At 41.5% G+C, this 18,645-nt stretch overlaps 1 protein-coding gene across 3 annotated transcripts in view; it reads right to left on the bottom strand.

Annotated features, from left to right (window-relative positions):
- LOC141807345 (phospholipid phosphatase-related protein type 5-like) overlaps positions 1 to 18,645 on the bottom strand; it is a 151,200-nt gene that overhangs the window by 40,424 nt on the left and 92,131 nt on the right. For all 3 annotated transcript variants that reach the window (XM_074693288.1, XM_074693290.1, XM_074693289.1), the window contains one exon: positions 88 to 338. In XM_074693288.1, coding sequence (XP_074549389.1) covers positions 88 to 338 — 251 coding nt within the window. The remainder of the gene's footprint in view (positions 1 to 87; positions 339 to 18,645) is intronic.

Here is an 18,645-nt window from a genome sequence, read left to right as displayed (position 1 = left end):
TTAATGGAGGTCAACAGTGTTTTGGTGACATTACAGCCTTTTGAACTCACAGAGTACACGGTAAAAACAAAGAGCAGAGTAACTCACAGCCAGGTAGAGAGCAGCATAGACGCTGAGAGCAGCCTCCTTGGATGGGAAGGTCTTCCTGGCACGCATGATGTCATCCTGGTTCCCTGTGCAGGCCTCCTGGTGGCTGATGTAGCGCAGGGCCTGCTGACAGCCCAGTGCTGTGTAGTTTGGCTTACAGACCGTGAGGAAGTAAGGTGCAAGATTCCCCGTCACTACCTGACCCGCATTGACAAAGATGTCGACGGTGAAGAGGCCAAAGGTGTAGACTCCTGAGAAGAGAAGGAAATGTTTTAATAGAGCGGACACATTGGCTTTACAGAGATACCAGCAGGAGCAGTGATGTTAAAGGTGCAGAGACTACACCATACCAGCTTAACTGGCTGAAAAAAATTTGATTTTTAACATCTTTTTCCCAGAATAACACTGACGGGGAATAGTGCTGTGGTGGATCCAGTCTCTGAGTGTGTTTTCCTGTGCACAGAGCAGCAGAGCGATCAGGTGATGGTGCTGGCTGAGCGCAGACAGAGGAGCAGCTCTGTTAGAACAGATAGAGCTCATAATGACGAGTGGTTTTACTCAGAGATTCAGTGTGTTGTCCTGCTGCGGGGCATAGTTACATGGACCAGTGAGTTGGTAAACAAGTAAACACTGTTTCCCCTGATCTTGTGATACATCACTGTGATGCCAAGCATGATGAAAGTACATCATAAGGTTAACATCAGCAGCATAAAAGAAACAGAAATTAAGAGGAACAGATCCTCATGAGATGTAAGTGAGACAACTCGACTCAAAGGTCTTTGGTTTCTCTGGAGCAGATTGGACAAAAATGATCTTCAACTGAAACTAAACAGATTTCAAAAACCTGAAATTAATTCAAACTTTGTTTCAAACAAAAGATGTTAACGTTACAATATGGAAACCAGTCTAAATGCAGGGCCTGGTTACAGTGACCAGTAGGAGTCAGCCAATTTGCAAAAGCAACAACATGAATGCAAACACCACAACGTAAGTTAAGAGGTCAGTTATCCTAACTGACACAGAAAAACAGTGAAAGTAAGTCAATGATTGTTTTCTTTTATAGATTTAGTTAAGATAAATAAAGCTGACGTTATAACTGATTCATAAAGCTAAATATAAGACGGCATCTTTTTCCAGTAAATAAAGAAATATTAGTACCATGAAGGAAATCAAAACACCCCTACAAAGAAATATTTATCAGAGATTAAGTTAAAAATAGCATTTACTAACTTTAGCAACTTTTCCCTGTTGGTATAACAAACCTTTTTAACTTTTGTTATTGCTGTGCTTCTGTTGTGTTGTGGCTTTTGCATTCATGTTTTTGCTCTTGCATTCGTGTTGTGGCTTTTGCAAATCATCAGACACCCACCTGCCACTGTATCTGATCGACTATGATCCCACATAACAAGCGCTAAATTGCGTGAGCTAATGTTGAGGATTCATTCAAAGTGGATTCATTTAGAGTGATTTGTAGAGCAGCCTGCAGAGGTCCAGGGGCCTGCAGGAGCTAACCTTTGACCCTTGGACAAGTTTAGCCTAGCCGTGTACTTGAGATGACTCTTCATTTTGCCAGGATTGAAAGATTTAGTGCCCACAGCTGTCTTGACCAAGGTCTGCTCAGTGACTACATGTTACAGAAAAACAACCTACACACACAAAGTCTGTTTGCCATACATGGGTAACTTGCATGCATTCAGGGACGCCCCAGTAGTATAAAGGGGGCTAGGACATCAGGTTTAGGAGAGGAGAGGAGGGTTTTGTCTGTGTGCCATAATTGTTTAAACTTTAAATAAAGAGGTTGGACTGAAGCTGCCATTGGATCTCCTCTTCTTCATTGAACTCCGTCTGTTCTTCATGCCAGTATTAGGAAAGTGGCCCACAAATTTATTACACAGTCAGATAAAGAGGACCAGGAGTGAACCTCACTCTAGGAAAGACACGTCACTAACCAAAAAAAAATGCATGTGCTAAGAGCAGGCGTGTGATCTACTCTGGCTGTATGTGAAATGACAACAGGTGAAAAAGTGGTGCAGACTGTCCTATTGTTTTAATTTGCTTTATTAATACATTTCATTTATTGTAGTGCTCATGCCACCTGCCCCAGAGACTACAGTTGAAAAATAGCCAAATTGGCTAAACCAGCGTATTCACAGAAATGTTTATGAATATGCATTGTCTGCATATTAAACTAAAAAACCAAACCAAACCAAACTAAACTCAACCATTTAAATGAGGATTTTGCATGTGCTACCGGCTGTCACCAGAGTCAAAAATGGAATTGCTGGACAGATGATATGTCTCTACTTTTTTTTATTTCTGAGAGTCCAAATATATCGACACATGCATGGAAGATTCAATCCATCGTCCATCATTGTACCTCTGCCTCAACTTCAAACAAGCTTCACCAACAGGGATGGTACCAAATTAGGTAGTTTTTTAGGTACCAACCAAATTCCATCTGTAGCACTGAGTACAGATTCACATAAAATCAAACGGTACCATGTTTAGGTACCTAGACGCATTCTTGCTACTGTGAGAGAGTGGAAGAGTGGAAGGTGATTTTCCATGCTGGGCATGAACACAACAGTGCACGTTTATATAAGGACAAATAGATATGTAAAATCGACAAACTTTTAGATTCTATTATTAAATACATCAGTATTTATTACCACATGAACACACATAAAAGTACCAAAAATTAGTACCGTTGAGTACAGATACAGATTGCCAGGTACCAGGCATGGTACAGTATTGTTTCAAATGTGAAGGTACCCATCCCTATGCACCACAGCCACCAAGTTTACTGGTAGTTAATGAGTTTTATTCATTCAAATCAGTTATTACTGAAACAAGCTGAGACATCAGGAACTAAATGAGAGGAGCCAAATGGCTGCACATTTTCTGAGCTGTGCTTCCTCCATTTCAGCACTGGCCATCTGAGGAGATGCCAACACCTGAAACAGCAAAGTCAGATCCAGCAACTTCTCCCACATCTGACTCACAGAGACTGTGGCTCCCAGAGCCTTTAGCACACGACCAATAAGTTTTATTCAGAGATGTATTTTCCTCATTAACCATAATGCAGTGATACTGTCGTGTCCATCCCTCATGTGGAGTGATTCATTCTGGACAGAAAGCTCTGACTCAGAGTTTCCCTGGTCTGTTGCTCTGCTTGGTTTCCTCTTCCTAATCTACTGAAAAAGGCATCTCATGTTGAGACACCAGCTGAGTGCTTCATGAAACAACAAGGAGGAGACATTAAGCCTGTATTTTTAATGTTCATAGTTCCCTCCAACACCAGATGAGGACTCCTCATCCAACAGCAAAGACCTGCTGCTCCTTACATGTTGTGACAGAGCAGAAAACAAGAGCCTGTGCTCTGAGGAGGTCATGGAGGAAACCCTGACCCTGAAGTTCTTTCAGGGACATGGAGGTGGTTCAAATCTTACCCGGAAACACTTCTCAGTTGCTGCAGTTTTTTTTTTCTTCCTCTTAATATTTGACTCTCTGTTTTTTGACTAAACTAATGGGATAGCGCAGATTTTAACTTTGAACTCTCTGCTGTTGATGTTGTTGATGCTTTGTTTACACCCTGCCCAGCTGGTAGCTCTGAAGCTGGCCGGCTCATCGACCAAGCTGCTGGAGATTCCTGCAGAACTCTGGATATTTAAGACACACAGAGTGTGGAAAAACAAGGAGGAGAGGTGGTGTCTCCCCTCTCTCATGATGGGCAACGTGGGATCTCTGCTCAATGACATGAAAGAGCTAAAAGGACTAGCGAGGAGTCAGACAGGGTTCTGTGGTATGGAGTGCCTTATGGAGACCTCAGACCCAACCACATTGCCACCATCAACGTCTTCAGACGGTCTTGGAAAAATCTTTGAATTTAAGGAAATCTAATATTTTTCAAAGGACGTCACTATGAGCTACTTTTAGCCTCAGGATGCTGGGTGAATACAGGCCCTGGAGGTTAGCTTCATTAACTCACATGTAATAGCTGAGATAACAAAGGTTGGCAAACATTATGCTGAATGATTTAATGTAAATACTGAATCACCAAACTAACAGAAACACTTTTGAACATGTCACACTGAGCGTGCTCGGCTCCTTTTGGAGCACCAGCCACACTACAGGATTTCCACTTGCACGTTCATAATCTACCATCTCTCCTTCTGAGGTCTTCTGAGCAGCTTTGACTGGAAAAATCACTCTAACAACACCCCACACCACAGGAAAATCAGACAGGATGTTGTAGCAAACATCAGACGATCGCCCATTTGCTGACTTTGATTGTAGAGGGAAGATCGGGACAAAAATCAGACTCATTATCCTGCAGTGTGTTACAAAGTGAGGAATAAAAGAGTGCTTGTCCTGGAGAAATACAGTAGTTCCCCATAAGTCTCTTTTTCTGGAACCTAATAGCGTCCAATTAAGAAATTTATGTTGCTAAGGCAGTCCAAGGGGGCTACTTTTCATTTATGACTTCTGCTCTGGATAAAACACAATGAACAACCAGTTTTACACAGATCCCACTGTTAGTCAGAGGCGTGTGGATGGGTATGAATGTGTTAGCTAATACTGAAGGTCCCCTGACTGTAGCAGTCTCTGTCATCAGTGTGTGAATGTGGTGGCGATGGGTGAAAGACACAAGTGGGGTTGACAGCTCTGAGTGCTCAGGAAGATAAGAAAGTCTCTATATATAGACCCTGAGCTAGACCCCAGAATTCTGTGTCAGTACTACATTTGGTGATTGATTGTTTAAAAATGTTAAACATTTCACAAACATCTTTTATTTTGACTATTGCAATGACAAAGATTTTCTGGTCATATAGCAGCTGCAGGTTAAGCAGGTTCTGAATCTGCCACGTGTGCCCAGCACACAATAAAGCCAGTCACTGTGGTTATCCTCAGATTGCGCCAATTCTACTTCTGGCTCTCTGTCACCTGAATCAGGTGCTTGGTTGTTGCATGCTTGTAGCTTGCACGTCTGTGCGCCTCAAACCATTGCTGAGGCCGCTGCATGCTGGTAGTTTGCAGGTCATCACATTATATGTTACTAAATTATCAAACTTAATCTTACAGTTAATCTGTCAGAGCGTCATTGGTTTAAATAAAAAACTTACATATGCAGTTCAATCAGGGACTACATTTCGTTGGCTGAAATAAATCTTATGTATACAGCTAAATGCAGAAATAGCTGGAAGGGTAAAAACAACATGGCAGGTGGAAGAGAACTAGGGCTAAACAGTTAATCAAATTTAAACTGACATTGCTATGTAACAGAATGCAATTTTTAAATCGCAAAGGCTGCAATCAAAAAAAAAAAAAGGATTTTAAAGTGCATTTAAAAAGAGCAATCCAAAAGTTTACATATTTATACATAGTAGTTGAGCCAAAACTTTTTTCTTTACATTCCTGCACTTCGGTTTGTTTTGTTACTGATAAGAGATCAGTATGATTTTGATACATTTGATATTTATGTTTACACACTATTTATTTTTTATTTTTAAAAATAGTGCATGCCACATGTTGACATATTTCAATGGTTAAGCCAGAGATGAGGTCTTATTCACATTACTGAAGTTTATTTAGTGTGGAATTCACATTTACTTTTTAGATTATTGTTCATACTAGGCCTCTTGTTCTGCTTGAAGTTCAATCAATCAGTCAATATTCTACTGTGATTGTAATAATTAAAGATACGTTGTTCATATCAATTCATGCATCAATTCATCTCATTTCTTCACAACATGTAGGCCTGGTCTACAGGAAAGACTTGTTTATATGTTGACAGTACCCTTTGTTGTGTTGGTCATACTACAGAATGATTTATTGCTTGTGTTGAATAAATAATGTAGAGGATAAAAACCCCCCTCCAAAAAAAAATGGCATGCTAAATCGCAATCGCAATATTGGTAAAAAAAAAAAAAAAATCGTAATTGGATTATTTTCCAAAATCGTTCAGCTCTAAAGAGAACATGACATTCACAATAATTGTGGCATAGGTTTGTTTCTATTTTCATATCATAACTTGAGGAAACCATGGCATGTGTGAACCATGTCATAAGTGTTTTGGTCACTTTGATATTAGGTTAGCACAGCTAACATCCCAAAATGCCCCAAGGCCTCAGTGTCTTGTTCATATAATGAAAACTACTGAAATGAACTGCCAGAAGTGTGTTTAATTGATTTGTCCAATTTTGGTGTGCTATGGCGAGTGATATCTACAGGAGACATGGTAATAGGAAATTACACAAATACACAAATTCATGTTTTTAGACTTGAACACTTAAGCCGCGTTTCCACCAAGCAGACCGGTTCAGTTTGTCACGGTATGGCGCGCATTTTGAGGCATTTGTGGCGATCCCTAAATAACCAAGATGAGCCGTCCCACTTTTTGGGACTCTTTGGTATGAGTGCCAGACTAAACCCATCCACTCACGGTGGAGGTGGAGCTACAACACTGCAGACCGTTGATTGGTTAAAAGAATCGTCACTTATCCCGCGACAGCGACTGCATTTCTCCTGGCGGCAGACCGTCTTCACTGAGGCCCCGTTTACATGACGCCAAAAACGGTCAATTCCGCAAACATTTCGTTGCATTTTGGCCTTCCGTTTAGATGAGACCACGTTGCGTTTTCAGTGAAAACGCAAACTTTTGAAAACGCTCCCCAGAGTGGAAAGATTTGAATCTGCTCCTCCATCCAGCCTCGTGTAAACACAGAGTGGAGCATTTCAGGGTGAAACGCTGACGTCACCACATGAGCACTCGCAGTTTTAGGTGAAGGCTCTGCGCGCAGCCACATTTCCAGTTGAGCCATTCCGGTCCAGTAGGTGGCGGTAATGCGCGTCATGGTTGGATTGCCGACCATCTCACACAACAAAACGACAGAAAAAGAAAGAGAAAAAAAGAAGAGACTTGTCCTCGTAGAGTCGTATGAATGCGGATCGTTTTCACGCCGTCCTCGTGTAAACGCGGGTGGCTTTTGGAAACGCAAAGGAAGAATCTTTGCGGGAGTCTCCGTGTAAACGGGGCCTGAAACAAAGCTTGATTGCACTGTGTATCAAAGAGCTACAATCACAGAGAGGACGAAATGCTGCATGACTTCCATCTATGCTCTCTGTTCACTGTGTTGTGTTTTTCTTCTTCGTAGATTTATAAGTGGGGTACACTGTGTCAGGCTGCTACGGCGTCACGCTATTGTTTAGCAGCTGCGGCTTCCAGCATCCGGTTTACACGCCGCCTACCACGAAAGGGCACAGTTTGCTGTGGAAACACAAACAGGATCAGGCTTAACTGTACCGAACCGAGCCAAACCGTACTGAACCGAATTGGACTGCTTGGTGGAAACGCGGCCCTAATACCTCTTTGGTAAATTCACCTCCGATGGTACTGCTAACTGACATGGCTCATGAACTAACAATTACAAATCTATTTACCATTTACAAAGCGTCCCTGCATCATTTGGCGGTTGTAACTGTCTGTTAGCAAATAGATGCTGTTTAACTTCTTTATATTAGTCTGATATTATAACAGACTTAGCTCTTTATGCCCCATCTTATTTGTAGTGGGCCTCATGCTGCCTCATAAGCACTGCTCCTTTTCTCTGAATGTGCTCTCAGCTAAATCTGGAATCTCAATCCCCTGCTGCTTACTCATACCAATCACACACACATACACCCACACACCCACACACAGGGTTTAAGAGTCACACAGGTGCCACCTCTCATTCATGCCTCTCCTGACCAGCCCAGCCAGACTCACGTCTCCATGATTGAAGTGCATTAACAGAAATAATTGCTTCCCTCCTCCAGGAGCTGCCCTCTGTCACACTAAATTAACAAACAGGTGCTTAGTCAGACAACTTTGTCTCGCACACAAAGAGAGGTGTTCGCCTTGCCACAACAAACACACACACACATTCACACAAACACACTGGAGATGCATTGCTAGCTGTGGAACAAGAGCAGCTTTTCCAATCAAGTGTTCTTGCAACTGAAAACCAATCCAGCCCAGGTTTAAAAGTGCACATCGCTCCAAGACTTCAGGGGGAACATCATTTCAAAGCAAGAGCAATCTTTTGTTTCAGGCTCGTGCTTCTTTTAACTCCAACCCATTTCCTTTCTTCTTTAATTTACTGTCATCCGCGCAGAGAAGTTTGGTGAGTCTCCAAATGCTGACAGGTCCATTTCTTAACAAGCATCTAATAGGTTTTGTCAAGCATCGTGTGACTCACTCACTGAGTGCTCGCCATGCAGCAGCACATCCTTCAGTGGCTGTCCCACTTTCTCCGACACTAACACGGAAATGTGTGCGTTGTGTGTTTTACGGACGACTGACGCTAACTAGTTAACGCCCCCTCTCACATCCTGTCTGGCTTTTGGAGCACAGAGAAGTATGAAGAAAATTGCTTATTAGGGCATAAATCTGATGCAGCGTGACTGCTTTATACAACGGCATGATCTGCAGGAGGGAAACTGTGCTGCCTTGCAGGTGTGTGTGCTCTGGAGTACACACTCTTCTTGGGTCATTGTGATACACCTGATGTTGTGTGTGTGTGTGTGTGTGTGTGTGTGTGTGTGTGTGTGTGTGCATGTGAGTGTGTGTGTCAGGGTAAGCAATGAACCTCCTCTTTGATCTAGTGCCAGTGCCTCCACGATGCTGCAGTGTGAGGCACAGCCCAGTCAGTCCTGAAGTTATCACTGTTTCACAGATTCACTGGGCTCACAAACACACACCAGACAAAGGAAAGAGACCTGTGAACACTTGGCAGAGTCACAGCTATCAAGGTGTGACCAAGCTTCAATTTCTCATATTTCATTTTGTCATTATCTCAGAAAAATATGGACTTAGCCTCTGTGAGCACTCAATAAAAACTAATAATGATAAAAGCGTCAGTGACGTCTTTGTTTCTTCCCATGCAGCAGATCTGTTTGTATATCTTGGGAGTTTTTGCTGTTACATTGCTCTTTCTGTCGGGAGGGGGAAGTAAACAGAGGGGCATGATATGCAGCAAAAGGTGAGGGCTGGAAGTCGAACCAGTGACCACTGCACACGCCTGCAGCCAGGGGGGTAGGAGCTTCAATGGAGAGGCCAAACGGTTAGCAGCACTAAATATGTCTCTCTGTGTGTTTGGTCATCCTGTCTTATAGACCTTAGGGTCAGTGTTTGGTGTGTCTGTTTCCATGACGACCATCATTGCAGTTTTGGTGACTTTACTTTGCTTTTTTTTGCTTTGTATGAAAAAGGGTTTTAAAAAACACCAGTAAGCCTCTTCACTTAAAGGAGCGACAAGATAAAGAGGAAGTGGAAATATCAAAGCTTGAGCAATCTGCTGGGGGTCTTATTTATGCATACAACATGCATAGCTCCTGCCAGCTTCAAGTTCTATTTCAGGAAGGTACCTCCCTCTTGAAATATCATGTTTTGTCAAATTCCGGTTTAAGTTTTTTTTTTCCTTCCTTTCTTATTTAAAAGTGAGTGATTTATTTCTTTTATTTATTTATTTATTTATTTATTTATTTATTTATTTATTTATTTATTTATGTATTTATTTATATGTTATGGTATCATTATTATCAAATATATTTTCATTTAGCTTTAAATGCTGTTATTGTATCTAGAAAAATACATAAAAAAATTGATTCAAACAAACAACTAAACTAACCAAAAAAAAAGATAACCTGAAACCTCTCTCTTAGATATTTTTGTAAGTTTCTATTAATGACAGTGAAGCTAGTTTTCCTTCAGCTAACAAAGTTAAGCAGGGGTCAACTAAAACAATTATCCATCAGTGGATGAATCTGGCTGTGATGATGCTCCATGAGAAACTTTTTAAAATAAAAGTAATTTCTTTCAGTTTATCACCTGAGTCTGAATCCTCTGCGCTGAGATATAATTTTTTTTTTTTTTTTCAAACTAAATTATTTTGTATTATGCTGATGTATACAACAACACTCTCCCTCAGCCAACTGACCTATGGCTAAGCCCCGCCCTCAAACACAATGAGCCAATCACAGTGCTTATAGCCATTTCGTACACTCACACATTCTCTGTCTGTATGCCCATTGAAATGCAATGCCAGAAGCTATCCTGAGAGGCTGGGTGATGGGGTGTATTTTTAACCACATCTGAACAGAGAAAAGTGTTTTCTTCTGATAAAGTTGTGCAGTAGACCACAACATGAACTCAGTGTGAATCAGATGAAGAAAGATGTCTCCATCTGCTCTAAGGTAAACTGACTATTTGAGGCAGCAGATTGTGACTTTGCTGTAAAGAAATATAAAGTTATCTTTAACACTAGAACCACCACTGCAGTCTGACAGACCCTTTGGGATTTTCTCTAACATTAGCTAAAGTTAGCCTAATGTTAGCTCCTAGCTGTGTTGTTCATCATGTCTCTTTGTTTGTTGGGAGTTCATTGGCCTGTTTTGTTCTTGTTTTTGTTCTTTGGTGATCTTACATCATTGTTAGCTGTTGTCCAAAGGGCTCTAGTTAAGCTAACATTAGCTTCTGGAGCTTAGCTTCATTAGCTTATCTGTAATAGCTGAGATAACAAAGGTTGTCAATAAATACTGTAAATACTGTAGCTTTAAACTAACAGAGACACACTTTATTATATTTTTGTCCTGACCAATGCTAATCCTCTGACTTGTTGTCTGAGATGCTGATGTTAACCAGATGCTGTTTATCAGGTTTGCTCTGGGAGCTGTAAATTTAGTCTGTAACTGAAGCTTTTTATCGACCTCAACAATAAAATGATTCATATCTCCCTCCAATGTGGACGTTAGAGACTTTTGGTGACTGAAAGATGATCTGTGATCATCAACAGCATCCTGTAAAATGTCTCCTACTGTGACACCTGCCAAAGCGCCTTTCACTGAATGTTTACTGTTCATCAAAGTGAATGGAGGGGGTGTGGCTTAGTCATGGCTCAATTGTTCTCATTAACATTACGGCAGATGGAGTAAGCCTGGATTTGCTGAGCTGGCCTGAATCATACGACACACAATGTTTGGATACTTCAACAAATCCTATAACTACTGGGCCTTTGATTTGGAAGGACAGCTTCAGAGGAGTTAAATCAGAGATCAAACCCTGAACCAGTGAGCCCATAGCACCAGCTGAGCTTAACTGGAACCCCACTATAAACCGTTTTTGTTTGTTTATGACTTACTGAATTACAAATCCAATCACAGCTACAGCCCATCCTGTGACTCTGGCTCCGTTAATTCTCATTCTCACTCTCGTTTTCATTGTTCCAGCAAATGTTTCTACAGCTGCACCATCGTGCAAACAGCCTTCCCCCCTCTACAATGCAGACTGGATAAGCTTTGCCAATGGGCATCATTACAGCAATTAGCCCGCCAATATTGATACAAGCATGAATCAGCACAGAATCCTTTAGCGGTGGCAACAGGAAGAACATGCAGAGGAGCGGCCCACCCACTGAACCTCTGAAGTATCAGTCTGCTCAGCGGGCCTCAGTCTTCATAGACAAAAGAAAAGACAAATATCAGTTTGCTGTGCCAGTGCATGATGGATTAACACCTTCTAGCATTTCTTTCTGGCTTCTATTTTAAACCAGCTGGGACAGTGAGCTGCTTTCAGATTGGGCCCATGAAGGGGCTCCAAAGTTTAGCCTCCTTGGTCTTAGCGACCTGCCAGTCCCAGGATAAAAAAAACTCATAACCTGGAGCAACTGAGGTAAGAAATACAGAGTGGTAGAGGAATAAGTACAGGAAATAAGGTTTTGTGAAAGTCTTCCATGAGTCATGTGACAAGGTTTTAAAAATGTAACTCCCCTTATGTCTAAAGCACATTTCTGATTCAACAGATCTTTAAATCAAGGCCTAAAAGGTGAAGAACTTCTACTTCATCAAATCTTTCACTTGTCTTTCCACATTAATCACACTTCTTAAACGTTTGGTTCAACATCTCGTTGTGTGCCTTTTAAAAGTTAGCAGTTATATTTATCTCAGTCAGTATCTGACAAATCAAGTTTTGTGTTAGTCTTAGCAGGACTCAAAAGTCATCCTCCACAGCTGTAATCAGCTGACAGCCTGCTGATTGAATAATCATCTCTAATCAGGAACACACTGATCACAGCACCACAGTTCCTACAGACGGTGCTTCCTCCTCATCCCTCACAGCTACGACCAAGCTGCTGAGGCCGGGAAACTTTCAACTCACCTATCTGAAGCCTTCGTCACTCTGTGACGGTGGAGCAAGGTTGTTTGGCCATAAGAGGTTAAAGCAACGTCCACATGTAACCAAATACCTGAGAAACTGCACATATTTTTATTCCTTTATGTCAATAAAAACAAAGTTTTCTCAAAACTCCGGCGACAGTGAACATTTTGAAAAACACAAGTGAATGACATGACGTTCATTCTGATTGGCTGCCACGTATGGGTTGGGCATGCTTTGAGCCACACTTATCAGCGGATTGGCCTGGCTATATTGGGACGTTTTATTAAAAAAAGAATGAAGGAGGATATTTGTTTTTTTAAAATACCTGGCTACATGTGTAGAACAGTGTTACCCAACCCTGGTCCTGGAGGACCCCCTGTCCTGCATGTTTTAGATGTTAGCCCACTCCAGCACACCTGATTCAAATGAATGGCTCGTTATCAGGCTGGAGCAGAGCTTGATGATGAGCTGATCATTTGAATCAGGTGTGTTGGAGTCGGGAACATAAAAAATCATGCAGAGCAGGGGTCCTCCAGGACCAGTATTGGGAAACACCGATATAACAAAAGGTAGCTGAAGGTTGAGGAAAGGTTGTAAAAAAAGGTTATAGCATTAGGGGAACATTGGAGGAACCAGACATCTAACCAACACATGATGTTTAGAAAACATTACACAAACTTTCCATGGGCACCAAGGGGCAACCTGAAATCAAACCCATAGACACCCTTCCAGGAACTTCAGAGCTTTTGCTCCCAGAACGTTCTGGGAATACCCTTCGAACTAAATCATTATTTAGCCCTTGTGTAGAGTTCAGATTTATCGTCCCCCACCAGTGGCGATTGCTCTAAGACTGCAAGGGATGCGCAGCTCCCCCTAAAATGTCCCCAAAAAGTGGTGATATGTACTGCTGTGTTTCCATTTCATTGACAAAATATGCGCTAGAATTCCTTCATCTTTTGTTCAGAATCAGCTCCTATCACAGGTAACTGGCTCCACCTCCTTCTCATTCATCCTGCAGCGTCTCAGCGCTTTAACACAGTTGAACACTGGGCGTCTTCTGACTTCAGCGGGGAAGCGTAGAGTGGGTTTTTCCACTGTGGAAACTGGACGGTCATTGGATAAATGCTGGGCTTTGTCCCCCCCCTCAGACGCTGAGCGTCTCTGGGGGTCTATGAGACAGTGGGCTGGCCTGGACGCTGGGCTTCTGCATGATGATTGGATGATCTGTCTGAGGCCGAATTCGTTTTTGATTGACAGTGAAATGAGCCAGTCAGTCATCTTGAAGTATAACTCTCCACTGGAGCATCTTCTGAGTTCTACATTTACTTGTTCTGGACTGATCCGGAGGCTTTGATGATCCCCAGAGAGTTTACCTTTCTTAAAAACGATGAGTGTTGTGTTAAAAAAAAAATTCCCTCTCTTTTCACCAATAAGCAGCTACAGCTACAGCTGTGGAGCTTCTCCCCCTGTCACTCTCACTTTCAGCCTGTTATAGTTCCACATAGCAGCTCCAGCTGCTAGCAAGCTGAATCCAGCTTTTGGGGGGCTGGATTGGACCAACACCCAATACAGCATCCGGCTCGGTGCAACCCCAATTTTGCAGATGGCAAAGTGTAAAATAAAATAAATGCAGGAAAAGAATGGTGTTCTGTTGGAGATGCTGCTGTTTCACAAAGACATGACAACTTTGGTTCATAAGATATGAACATTTGTAGAATAATAGATTGCAAAAAGAATTCCCTCTGTGACTCATACTCTTACAGCAGCAGATCAGAACTCAATCATTTTAATTTAGGCTTCTCAAATGAATCAGAAAACTGAAGTATTAGTTAAATATCAAATTAAACTTATCTCATTCATTTTTAAGAGATGGTTTTGTGAATTATTTTTTCATAAACATTTGATTTTTTAGTTCATGTCCCAGCTCAATTAACTACAGTTTTAGATCTTGTTTTAGTCTTGATGTCTCAAACAAATGTCATTCTGGTTCGATGTGTAAAACAAAATTGTCTAAAAACATTTTCCCAATGAGAAAATTATTCATTTGCTGTTCCAAATTAAAATCTGAAAGAACATCTGGAGGAATTTGTGCTGAGTTTTTCAGAATAAATGAGTTCATACGTCAACACATGAGGAGAAAACACTCAGCAAACTTTAAGTCTATCACCAACAACAACACAGCAGCAGCAGAGACAGAAAACACAGAGCAGGCAGAGGATTACCACTCTGAGAGCTCATTTCACGACATGTTCAAAGAGCGCTCATGGTGCAGAGCAACCTTGGAGCGAGGTCGAACCCAACCAGAGGAATAAAAGAGGGATGTTTCTGTGTGGAGTGGACTCAGACTGTCAGCGCAGAGCAGTGCTGCATTCAGCAGCCACCAAACACTTCAGCATCAGCACTACTGCAGTCTCTGGGGAAGCTGCTCTGACTGACAGAGGACTGACATAGATTATGAAGCGTTAGCGCTGAGAGACGGAGAGGGGGGATAAGGCTGCAGTGTTTAACTGTGCTGTGTCTGTTAAAGAGTACGACTGTTGAATTGATGAGTCTTCCCAAGGTTTTTAATGCAAGTGTTGCATTGCAGTAAAAACAATTAGCCACAATCAGTATTAAAAGCCTTTTGAAGTCTTATACTACAAATACACCTTCAAAACTTAGATTTGTTTCCACTGAGGTACATGAGCAAATTCAACAAACCCAAACCTTTATTAAGGAGCCTGAAGTTTGAGACACTGTCATATTAGAGGTCCTGTGAGGACTCCTCCCTGAGGACTCTGTGATCTTGAAATCTTCTTACTTTTATTAATTTGCCCGTTCATAATCCATAATTTAAAAGATTATCATTCCCCAAATCTGTTATTTCTAAATGATATTTCTCAGCATCTGTGGGACCTTTTTGGGGGACTCTAACTGTCAGACTTTCTGCTCCAGGCCCTGTGTGGGGCTGTTTCTCAAGTTATTTGACGCTTTCCTCACACAAAGATGGATGATAACCAGCTGACTGTGACAGTCAGACTGTGGAGTGATGATAAACAGATGAAGTATTCAATGCTTTGAAACCTACACAGTGATGCACAGGATTTCAGATGGGTGCTGCAGAACCTTCAAACGAAAACTGATTTGAAAAGATTTCAAGTCCACTCATGAAGCTGTAAGCGTGAGTCCTTAGATGCTGTGTCTTCATCAATCTTTCACTGTGAACATAATCCAGACTTAAAAGAGAAAGAGAAGAAGAAAACAGAGCAAGCAAAGCAGAGTCCTCTGTGATGGGCTGCAGATGAATATCACTGTACAATCTTCAAATAGTGCTATACCAACAACAACTCAGCTTATAGGATCTTTATTTTGTCTGGCATGGAACAATGTCTAAAATATTTAATACAAAGGCCAGAGCCTCAGGACTGAATCTGTTCCTTTTTCCCAAAAGAGATGACCTAAACATCAACAAGACTGGGCAGTCTAAATCAAAAATTCAATGTTTTCCTCTGATATGTGGAGTATATGTCAGTCTAGATAGTTCTGGTATGAGTTTTCTAATTTTGGAGACATCAGTCAAAGATTTGTCCCTTCTCTTGAATGTAATGGGTCTAAATGGAATACATTAGAACAAAAACAGCAAGTTGGTTTCTGTGATGATTCTGTCTTTAGTTTGTTTTTTGTTGGTTTCAGGGTTTAAGTTTCCTCATGTTTCAGTCTTCTGATGTTTCTATGTGGTTATTCTTGTGTTTTCCCTTGTGTTTCATGTTCACTTTCTTCTTCTTCTTCTTTGAGGTTTACTGGCGGTTGGCAAACCAACTATAGGTGCATTACCACCATCAACTGGACTGGAGTGTGAACGAGAGATCAAGCAGGAACAAAACGATCAAAATAAAAACAAAAGAGATCAAAACAAAATAAATAAATAAAACAGAACACCTAACTAAATTTGCCTATCAAACTCAGTTTCTTTAATATATTTAACAATGTCATTCTGTGTTCTGTCTGCAGTTTTACCCAGAAGCCCTACTAATGTGAAATCATGATGTTTGGCCTTTTTTAAAGATTGGATGAGATTCTTTCTTACAGTATATCAAATCATGTTCCACTGTCTTTAATTGATTGCAGTGAGTGCAGTTTCCATTTGGGTGCTTGCCTATTCTGTGCAGACTATAATTGAGACCTGTGTGCCCTATTCTCAGACGTGTTAAAATGTTTTCTTCCCTGCGCTTGAATCGTACTTTCCTCCCATCACCCACATATCTTTGAATCTGATGCAAATGTTTTCCTGTATCACTAATATCCCAATATTCCTGCCATGTGTCCTGTGCATACTTTTTAACGAATGATTTAATTTCAGCCTTACGTAGTGAAACCATCATGTCTACTGGTGTTTTTCGAAGTGATTGTTTTGCCAAAATATCTGCCTGCTCATTCCCCTCCACGCCCACATGAGCAGGTATCCAGATAAACTGTGTAATTATGCCCTTGCTATATATTCTATACATAATAGTGTATAATTCATGAATTATGTTCATTCTGTCTGCTGACTTTCCTGATTTTCATGTTCACTTTGTTGCTCCCTGTTTGGTTGTGTTCTCCTTCTGTTTCCCTCCTGTTGATTGCCCCTTATGTGTTTCACCTGTGTCTTGTTCCACACCTGTGTTTGATTGTCCCACTGCCTTTAAAGTCTCTGGCTCAATCCCAAACCATCTCCTACACACCACTCCTTTACTACTGAGTGTTACTCCAAATGAAGCCACACTCATGGCAGTGGAGGGCACTTTAATTGAAGGAGGAGGGTATAAATATGGCAGACAGGAGTGGGAGGCCCTCTTCACTTCACCGGAGGACGGAAGACCTCGTTACCATGACAACAGAAAGACGCCCCTTATGTATTGACTGTTAAACTGTGGTACAGATTGTGACTTGCTAGGATCACTGCAGAGTACTGATAACAGCTGCATGCTTCCAAAACGACACTTAGATTGGCACGGAGTTATTAATGACACACATGAATTTGGATTCAGATTGGGCAGATACCTGCTGCTTTGCCTCTTTCAGGAGGGAGAGGAGAGTGTATAGATCAGTGTTACCCAATCCTGATCCTGGGGTACCCCTGCCCTGCATGTTTTAGATGTTACCCCACTCCAGCACACCTGATTCAAATGATAATAGTGATAGAGGATCTGTGTTTGGATTTGTTGAACTCCATCACTGTTCACACTTTCCAAAAAGCAGCACTGTTAAATTGCATGCAGCATTCTTTTTTTTTTTTACTTTACATTCTAATATTTGTTTGACTTCACGCGGGCCAGACAGGACCGCCCAAAGGACCGGATGCCCATGGGCCTTATTTTGCCCATGTCTGGTCTAACGGTTTTACTCAGTGCAAATATGGAAATGATTTTTAGTCTTACTCCAAAAACATAGTTTCATGAGTTAATACTGCTGACCTCCATAGAGGGAAGGTTGTGAAGAATAAATCTCTCTGTGATGGAGGTAACTGAGGGATTCTGGGAGAAGACATCACTCTCTGCAAACCTACGTCTATCAATGATGGCAAAACAGAAACATTCCTCTCTTGTACAGTGGTTCTGAAATCAAAAGCTACTCAAAATGTTATATTTCATGCATTATTGTAAAAAAAAGAAAAAACAGAAGACAAATTTGATACTCAACCAGGCAAACAGAGAGTGTTTGATCTGTTTTCCACGTTTCTTGAAGACCCCAGGCTAACGAGTAAACCAGGATCAGGACAGTATCAGTGGAGGTAGATTAATTGAGGAAACAGCAGTCTGTGCACAAAGGTAGTCTAATTCACAACACATCAGTTCAATTAAACATCTGAGGCTTTTTCCTGTTTATTTTACCTGTTAGTGCATTCTCACAGCAGGGGGGTTGTCAGTCTCAGGTAACGCTGATTTTCAGGTCATGGACTGAACAGTCTGAGAAGCCCTTCTCTTCTACACTACCTGGACAAAAAGAAGGTCAGACTGGAGCTAGTGGACCGCCTTTGGCTTTGATTACAGCATGCATTATCTGGAGCATCGTTTCAATAAGCTTCTGCAATGTCACAAGATTTATTTCCATCCAGTGTTGCACTAATTTTTCACCAAGATCTTCATTGATGATGGTAGAGTCTGACTGCTGCACAAAGCCTTCTCCAGCACATCCCAAAGATTCTCAATGGGGTTAAGGTCTGGACTCTGTGGAAGCCAATCCATGAGAGAAAATGATGTCTTAATGGTCCCTGAACCACTCTTTCACAATCTGAGTCCGATGAATCCTGGTATTGTCATCTTGGAACATGGCCGTGCCATCTGGGAAGAAAAACTCCAGTGATGGACTAACCTGGTCATTCAGTATATTCAGGTAGTCAGCTG

Source organism: Halichoeres trimaculatus, unplaced genomic scaffold, assembly GCF_033239565.1.
Source record: "Halichoeres trimaculatus isolate MK-OKI-2021-1 unplaced genomic scaffold, fHalTri1.1 fHalTri1_scaffold_18, whole genome shotgun sequence".
Taxonomy (NCBI): domain Eukaryota; kingdom Metazoa; phylum Chordata; class Actinopteri; order Labriformes; family Labridae; genus Halichoeres; species Halichoeres trimaculatus.
The sequence above is the reverse complement of the archived record's forward strand: the minus strand, read 5'-3'. Positions and strand labels throughout refer to the sequence as shown.